Source organism: Octopus bimaculoides, chromosome 8, assembly GCF_046866305.1.
Source record: "Octopus bimaculoides isolate indiv1 chromosome 8, ASM4686630v1, whole genome shotgun sequence".
NCBI lineage: Eukaryota > Metazoa > Mollusca > Cephalopoda > Octopoda > Octopodidae > Octopus > Octopus bimaculoides.
Genome location: NC_142935.1, coordinates 26,150,531 through 26,160,530, shown reverse-complemented (window position 1 = coordinate 26,160,530; position 10,000 = coordinate 26,150,531). Strand labels below are relative to the sequence as shown.

At 35.5% G+C, this 10,000-nt stretch overlaps 1 protein-coding gene across 2 annotated transcripts in view; it reads left to right on the top strand.

The window, feature by feature from the left end:
* The window catches only part of LOC149134336 (uncharacterized), a 239,116-nt gene that overhangs the window by 126,172 nt on the left and 102,944 nt on the right, over positions 1 to 10,000 (top strand). For both annotated transcript variants that reach the window (XM_089356194.1, XM_089356196.1), the window contains exon 2: positions 6,620 to 6,669. In XM_089356194.1, the coding sequence (XP_089212320.1) occupies positions 6,620 to 6,669 (50 nt within the window). The remainder of the gene's footprint in view (positions 1 to 6,619; positions 6,670 to 10,000) is intronic.

Sequence of the window (10,000 nt, the reverse complement as noted above, 5' to 3'; positions counted from 1 at the left end):
CTATCTATATATATATATATATATATATATATATATATATATATATATATATATATATATATATATATATATATATATATATATATACATATATATATATATATATATATATATATATATATATATATATATATATATATATATATATATATATATATATATATATATATATATATACATATATATATATATATATATATATATATATATATATATATATATATATATATATATATATATATATATATATATATATATATATATTTCAATCAGAAAAGAATGGATAGCCATCATGACCTTTTTATGTGACTCAACGACTGTAGAAAGGAAGGGAGGGAAAATCGAAGGAAAAAGACCAGGCCAAAATGCTTCCAAATGATTTAACATTAATGCCATGTTGTGGTGCTAAAGCGGGCGAATTATTAAATCACTCAGCTTTCCCTCTCGGACTCTTATGCTTTTGGTGTCTCTCTGTACATATGCGCGATGGCGTTTGTGTGTGAGTGAGATTTGTTTTCTGTGTGTTTGTGTGTGTGTGTATGGATGAGAGAGATTGAACGAGAGCGTGTGTTGTATATGTATGCATGCCTGTGTGTATGTGCTTGTGTGTGCTTGTATGTATGATGTGCGTGAGTGCGTGTATGTGTGTGTGTGCACGTGTGTATGCGTGTGCTTTGTGTGTGTGTGTGTTTGTTAGAGAGACAGAGGGAGAGACAGACAGACAGAGTGTGTGTCATGTGTGTATGCATGAGTGCGTGTGCTTATGTGCTTGTGTTTACTTGTTGTATGTATTTGTGGGGGGGGGGGCTTGCATGTGTTTGTTGTGTGTGTGTGTGTGTGTGTGTGTGTGTGTATCTGCATGATAGAGTGTGCCACCTGATTTAGTACCACACCCGAGCACTTTGTTTTGATGAGCTGTTGTAGCAGTTTCGATTCTTTACAGAAGCTAAAATGTTTTTGCGTTCTACATATGATATTCGGACAGTCTGAGAAACACATTTCGAAACCAGAATGGAACAAATTCCATATATTACGTTTGAAGCTGCAAAAAGCCTCTTGAGATGATATCCAGTTGAAGCAACTCAAATTTGACATGGATATTCCCGTAGTGTTGTTAAGAATATTTTGGTATTATAAATTCCAGAAGGCATAGAGCTGGCATAATTATTAACACGCCGGGTAAAATGCTTAACGGCATTTCGTCCGTTTTTACATTCTGAGTTCAAATTCCGCCAAGGTTGACGTAGTCTTTCATTCTTTTGGGGTCGATAAAATAAGTAGCAGTTGAACAATGCTTGACCACTTCTAAAATTGTTGGCCTTATGTAAAATTTTGAAACCAATATCATAAAAATAGATGATCCACTTGATCATTACGTACATGAAAATATCTCCACAACACACACAAACGTTTCTTAAAGCATTTTGTTCTTGTGCTAATGATTTCGTCAGCTCGTCGCCTTGTACTCGCTTTATAATAATCCTTTCTGGGGTTCATGTAATCGACATATCCCCTTCCCAGAACTTACTGGCCTTCTGCCAACATTTGAAATCAATATAATAAGTTCTGGTCTTCGACATAATATGGTGTAATAATTACCAAACTAATAGACTCGGTTTTAGAGCATGTATCTGTAACATTTACCTCTACACTTCATTTCAATCCACTTGACTACAGATCGTCATCAATGTCTCTTCTAGTGTCCCGACAGAATATATAGCAACCGACTGCATTCGAACTAGAAGCTTTGCATTCAAATCTTATAATAATAAACAAATTATCCTTTCTAATGTAGGCACAAGGCCTGAAATTTTGAGGGAGGGGGTAAGTCTGAAATTTTGAGGGAGGGGGTAAGTCGATCACATCTTCCCCAGTATTTGACTGGTACTTAATTTTTCGGTTGAAAGGCGAAGTCGACCTAAGCGGAATTTGAATTCAGGACGTAAAGACGGACGAAATACTGCTAAGCTTTTCGCCCGGCATGTTAGCGATTCAGCCAGCTCGCCGCCTTTATAATCTTTTCTACTCTAAGCACAAGGCCCGAAATTTTGAGGAGGGGGTCAGTCGATTGCATCGACCCAATACGCAACTGATATTTAATTTATCGACCCCGAAATGATGAAAGGCAAAGCCGACCTCGGCGGAATTTGAACTCAGAACATGAAGACGGCTGAAATATTGTTAACCTTTTTGCCTGGCATGTTAACCATTCAGCCAGCTCGCAGCCATTATAATGATAAACAAATCATAACAGTGTCTATATTCACTAAATCATCAACTCAGAAATCCTCAATGGGAATTAGACCAAAAACTTTAAAATGTTGTGTGATTGATGTTTACTCCCAGGTCAACTCAGAACCAGCCAACCTATGTTCAAATATAGTCTAGTTCTTGTCACACGGTCTTTTTCCTATACACATGCAACCCAAAACCATATTGCTCAAAACTCAATATTTTAAGACGGCAGAGTGTGATCTTAGGAGGATTCAGCTGCTATTTTTATAAGATTAGGGGTTTCTTGTCCCTCGAACAATATTTCGTTATATATCTGTTCCACCTAATTTATCTCCCTTTACATACTTGTGCAATTTGCTTCACGACAACGTGAGAATAAATAATGGGACAGAATACAAATGAAGCCAATCATTTGGTACCACAGTGTGACTTCATTCCAACAGCAGAGACCGCCAAAGTAATAGCAGTATTTTAAAAAAATCAATATCCTATAAATATAAAGTTAATATTCCGGAAAATTTTAATCCTATTAACAGCTCATCTCTGATATGTAGACAGTGAAAAATTTTAAGTTCATCAATAAATATATGTCTATCGCTACAAGTTTCTGCGTCCAAACACGCACACACAAACACATACACACACATTTATATATATGCACACACACACACACACACACACACACACACATATATATATATATAGATAGATAGATAGATAGATAGATAGATATTGTGTGTGTCTCTGTGTGTGTGCGTGCACTTGTGTGTCTACGCGTACTTGTACAATGATTATGTGTGTAATGGTTAATAGAGTGATAAATCTATACCATGGTTTCACGTTGAAACATGAGCGGATATGGGTGATAGATAGTGAAATAGTGGAGAGCAGATATGTACTGGCCAATGAATAGACGTCGCTGAGTTTGTAATTGTCGTTGTTGTAAATTTATTGATTATTTTAAAGAGACACGTCTTTCTGTACGCCAAAAGGTCGTGTATATTACATGGTTAGTGAATTCAATTATTCATATTTGCGTGCATATACACACTCCAGCATATAGCTTCTTTCATACACACGCACACAGACACAAACACGCACACACACACACACACGTTATATATATATATATGTGTGTGTGTGTGTGTGTGTGTGTGTGTGTGTACAAATACATATATGTACATATATATATATACATATGCACAAACACACAGAAAGAAAGAGAGAAAGAGAGAGTGAAACAGAGGGAAAAGAGAGAGAGAGTGGAAAAAAAGAGAGAAAGTGAGAAATACGGTGAGTAATTTTAGGCTAATATATCGCGAACTCCTCAGTAAATCGCGGGTTTCTGCAGATGATAGGTATTTATAATTTTTTTAGATTTTAATTATTTCTGCGGTAAAATATGCATTTTCACGCTTTAAAAATTAATAAATTAATAAATAAAAATACAGTACAGTACTGAAATGTAGAAAACATTAATTAAATATTAAAAGAAATTACGTAGAGTACCGTAGATGAGTAAACAAAGAATCGCACATACTGTATGGCAAACGAAACTCAGGAGGCGAGTTGTGCATGTCTGACGTTTCTGGTTTGATCCCACTGTGAGGCCGCTTTCGTAAATGTAATTTCTAAAGCCTCAGATTCACTTATTTTGTGAGCAGAATTGGGATGGTTCAAATCTCAAGTATGCAATATTGAAGTAGCAGTCTTAAGATTAAACAACATTGAAAACTATATTCTTTGTCATACTCTGCTTGCTTCTACTTAAAGAGCTGTTATCTTTTTTATTTACGTGTATATCTAAATGCGAACGCGCTCTAGAGAAAGCTGCATAATATTTTATATGATATAATTCTTGCGCACGTACAGGTAATCGAACCTTCTATGTTTATCATTGAGATTGGTTTAGTCATTGAATGAAACCTATCCTTGTCTATAAATGGGAAGGTAAATAGGTATCACCATCTTGGCACAGAATAATCCATAGTATAAGAGCAGTATTAAATAAACACTTCATCATGACCGCGCATTATTAATCAAATTTGCTTCTATGCATATATCTCAAACATTAATAACCTCCATTCTTGTTGCATAAACCGTGCTGAGGGGCTAAATTTCGTGAAAGTATACCTCCTCATATTTGCTACAGATAACACCAGATCTTTTGCTCTTCGCTACGTGAATTCATGCCGAATTTTAAATTATTCTTCTGGTAATCTTATCTTGTTTCTTCTAATTCGTCGTCATTTCGTTATCTCTCTTCATTTTCCCCTGTGATTATGTTATCAAATTTATTGAAAATGCGTTTCAAAAGTAATGCACACAGCAAACACTTTAACAATTTTCAACATGGAACACATAATCTATCAACAGTATTGGTTTACTATGGTGTGGCTAAGCTTTAGCAAATGTTAATATGCTAATACAGTGTCTGGGAGAAGTGCATTTGGCTGATATTCGTCAGCAGTGGTAGTGCAAAAGTTACAACTGCAGGCCCGCTTAGTTGTGGATTTCAAAATACATATATATGCGTGTGACATATAGATAGATAGATAGATAGACAGACAGGCAGGCAGACAGACAGACAGACATACAGACAGACAGACAGACAGATAGATAGATAGATAGGTAGATAGATAGGTAGATAGATAGATAGATAGATAGATAGATAGATAGATAGATAGATAGATAGAGCCTTAGATATAGGTTAGAAACCGGCTCTTTATCTATTGACAAGAAATCTTGAAATAAAACTGAATAATGGCATACATACATACATTCATACATACATACATACATACATACATACATACATACATACATACATATGTGTGAGTGGAGGGGGAAATCAACTCGGGACCAATTAAGACAACTTCCTGAACTCAAAGAAGATGACTGAATGAACGAGTGTGGCAGCGTGGTTGATAAGCTCTCTGAACACCGGCTGCAGGAGCAGTCCATCGTTACCAATTCTATGCCAATGGGTGTAGATCCCTAGCAGGAGTTGAAAGCCACATTTGAACTGCTTTAAGCGAACAATCAAGCCTTGTAATCGAATTTCAGTCATCATGTATTATATGTATGTTTTTGTGTATACATGTAAGACATTTTTAAAATTGCTCATCCAGTTGTTTTAAGATTAGTCTTTCGTTTCAGAACTCAGCTAGCGTTTGTTTAAAGTGTCACACGCGTAGGCTGTAACAGAATGATATCGTGGATTAATTAGACATAAATGCAATAGAAATCTTTTCTTTATTTTTAAGACGAAATATTTCGGTCTTCCTAGTCCCATCAACAATTTATTGTCTACGCTGATTTTTAGGTATTAGAATTACTAAGTCTGTATAAGGTTTTCGTGAGATAATGCGAAAATAGCTAGAAATTCACAAGAAATATAACGAGCGGCTATGTAGCTTAAATAATGATAGGGTCACAATTATTCCGATGCCGTGGTGCATAGGAAATTAATTGTCAATTGTGAAAATGTTGCAGGCAAAACTGACAGAGTAACTACGATATTTGAATATAGTGAAAGGTATGCATTTGAGTGAGGTAACAGTTGTTATCTAATACACGATGTTGAGATTATATATGAACAAGGAAAAACTGCCAGATATACGAAGGGGTACTGAAAAGATCCTGGCTTTAAGGGTCTCGCTTGGGAAAAACTGAAGCGACGCTACGATATGTGTGTGAATCTGAGATGGAAATATGCTGAATAAAGACCTTATTAACTGATCCTCTTGTATTTTCTTTTAACCGAGGCCAAGAACTTTTCAGCATACCCTCGTATGTATACATACCTATATGGCGTCTTCTTTTAGCATGTTGCGCTACTCAAGAGTTGCCTTTAGCATAATTATATTTATAAAATTAAAATACTTTGTATTAATTTTTAACAGAATGGGTTTTTACATGGTAGCTATTTGATAATATCTTATATAGATTTTATCCTTGATTATATGTGTGTGTATGTGTGTGTGTGTGTGTGTGTGTGTGTGTCTGTGTGAGTCTGTGTGTATGTGTGTGTATATGTTCGTGTGTCTGTGTTTGCCCCTCCCCCGCCAACCAATGCTGTTCGGCAAAAGAGAACCGATAGAATAAGTACTAGGCTTACAAAGAATAAGTCCTGGAATCGATTCGTTCGACAAAAGGCGGTGCTCCAGCATGGCCACGGCCAAATGACTGAAACAAGAAAATGAAGTAAGAGCGTACGATAAGCATATCTGGCTGGTATTAGCGAGCTGTACATATTAACCACCGATGTCGCTGTTGTTGTTGTTGTTGATGATGATGATGATGATGATGATGATGATGATGATGATGATGATATTAATGATGATGACGATGATGATGATGATACTATTTTCTTTCGTTTCAGTTTCGGTTGTAATTACTACGAGTACCACAGTCAATGTAACAACAGGTCGAGTAAGTAATATTCACACAGTTCATGTCACAACGTTCATGAGTGTCACTCTCGCCTTTCTCTCTCTCCTTTCTCCTGTGTCTGTGCGCATGTGCGTGTGTATGTGGTGTGTGTATGTATGCCGGTGTTATATTCAGGGTGTCCACAAGGTCTGGGTACATGGAGTAAATAAAATCATAACAATTAAATATAAGAAATAATAATTTCTTAAAGTATGTGTTAATCCCTATGTACCCGGACTTTGTGGACACCCTGTATGTGTTAATTTAGCACTTTTAATTTGTTCCACGATTTGATATCCTAGTATTCTATGACAAGGACGTATGCTACGCGGCAACGAAACTTCAATTAATGTGGAGCTGAGTCAAATAGTTATACATACACATATATAGACACGTAATACATACATATATATATATATATCTAGGAATTTAAGGATTGGAGAAAACGCATGTTATAATTGCATACTTTATTCCTACATATGTTTCAAAGGATTACAACCTGTGTGATCCATAGGTATCTTTGATATTAAAATTGTAACCTTCTCATCAGGGAATATCAAAGATCCCTATGGATCACACAGGTTGTAATCCTTTGAAACATATGTAGGAATAAAGTATGCAATTATAACATGCGTTTTCTCCAATCCTTAAATTCTTAAATATACTCAAATACCCAAAATTTCAAGGAGTTCCTGCCTTAAAAACAGGAGCTAACCACAGTTATTTTGTGTTCTTCGCTACATTGGTTTCTATTAACCCATTTATTCTATCAGAAGAATGTTTATTCATTAAGATAGAAGAAATACACATAATTATATATATATATATCTATATATATATATATCTATATATATAGCCAGCTGGAGGAGATGTCCTCCTGGGGCTAAAAGCAACAGTAACATCCACCCCTCGGGGTCAGCCACATTTAAGTGGCAAATATACTTCACTTTATCGTGCAGTTACTGTTAATACCTCGTTCAGAGATTTAACATTGCTTGTTTTCACTTTTTCGATATCAGTGAATAATTTCACTGGAAAAAGTTACATATATTTGCCAAGAATTATCTTTTGCATCGAAGGTCGGCGATTGTCGTACGCTGAAGAAGGGAAATAACCCTGAAACTCGAGTACGTACGTATCGTAGATCAAGATGGGAAAGATAACTTCCCTTGGCAAATACAGACAGGACACAGATGTGTGTCGATAGCCAGCTGGAGGAGATGTCCTCCTGGGGCTAAAAGCAACAGTAACATCCACCCCTTGGGGTCAGCTACATTTAAGTGGCAAATATACTTCACTTTATCGTGCAGTTACTGTTAATACCTCGTTCAGAGATTTAACATATATATATATCTATATATGTATACGTATAAAAATATCTCTATCCCTCTCGCACTCTCCCAGACTCTTTCTCTCTCTGCTTCTCTCTCTGCTTCTCTCTCTTTCTCTCCCTCTCTCTCCACATATATATGTATGTATTACGTGTCTATATATGTGTATGTATAACTGTTTTACTCAGCTCCACATTAACTGAAGTTTCGTTGCCGCGTAGCATACGTCCTTTTCATAGAATACTAGGATATCAAATCGTGGAGCAGATTAAAAGTGCTAAATTAACACATACAGGGTGTCCACAAAGTCCGGGTACATGGGGATTAACACATACTTTAAGAAATTATTATTTCTTATATTTAATTGTTATGATTTTATTTACTCCGTGTACCCAAACCTTGTGGACACCCTGAATATAACACCTGCATATTCTCTCGCACTTGCTACAGATAACACCACATCTTTTTCTCTTCGCAGCGTAAACTGATGCCGAATTTGGCCTTATTTTTCATCGGGTAATCTTAGCTTGTTTCTTCGAAATTCGTCACTTCTTTATCTCTCTTCATTTTCTCCTGCGATTACTATTACGAAACCGTTGGAGTTGTGCTTAAAGAATAATGCACTTAGCAAACGCTTTAGCAATCTCCAACACGGAACGACACGTTCTTTTGTTTCTATTTTCAGCCGTAATGTGTGTGTGTGTGTGTGTGTGTGTGTGTGTGTGTGTGTGTGTGTGTGTGTGTGTGTGTGTGTGTGTGTGTGTGTGTGTGTGTGTGTGTGTGTGTGTGTGTGCTTGTTTGTGTAGGCGCAAGAGAGGCTGTGTGATTAGAAGCTTGCTTCCCAACCACATAGTTCCGGGTTCAGTCCAATTGCGTGGCACCTTGGGCAAGTGTCTTCTAATATAGGCCGAACAAAGCCTTTTGAGTGGATTTGGTAGACGGAAACTGAAAGAATCCCGTTGTATATATACACACAAACACATGTGTGTGCTTGTATGTGTGTGTGTGCTTGTGTTTGTTTCGCCACCATCACCTGATAACCGATGTCGGTGTGTTAGGTCTCTGTAACATAGCGGTTCGGCAAAAGATACCGATAGAATAAGTACTACGCTTACAAGGAATAAGCCCTAGTGTCAATTTGCTCGACTAAAGACGGTGCTCCAGATCTATATACATAAATCTATATATATATATATATATATATATATATATATATATATATATATATATATATATATATATATATATATATATAATTCTCAAAAGGTGTTTTCGGACGATTACAGTCTCTGTCAGCATATTTGTCTACAATCATGTGCTTTGACTATAGCATTAGACCATTTACCTCTTATTTCTTGTAATGTAGGTGTTTCTAGTCACACTTAGTGACAATTATAGTTTTCCTTATAGGTGAAACATTGCAAACTGCTGTCTATATTAATATATATATATATATATATATATATATATATATATATATATATATATATATATATATATATACATACATACATACATACATACATACATACATACATACACATATACCTACATATTTACAAATAGGTGTGTGTGCGTGTGCGTGTGTGTGTAGTTAAATAAGAAAGAATAATCGTTTGATATATTGTAGGAAGGAGTACTATATTAATGCAGGTTTATAGCTCTGGTGTAGCCTAGAACATTGTTTGTTCGGAGTTCCACTCATCGATTATTCGACCGTAGAGTGTCCTAGCAATCCATATGCGAAATACTGAAGAACGCTGATGTAGGCTTTATATAACTTTGCTTATGTATGTGCGCTTTCGCTTGAGTGCTTGTGTTCTTCTGAACTATGCATATGTTTGCATATTTTTCAAGTTATATATATATATATATATATATATATATATATATATATATATATATATATATATATATATATATATATATATAGGTGAGAAAGTTGGTATGTGAAAGCACGTGGTTGGATATATATATATATATATATATATATATATATT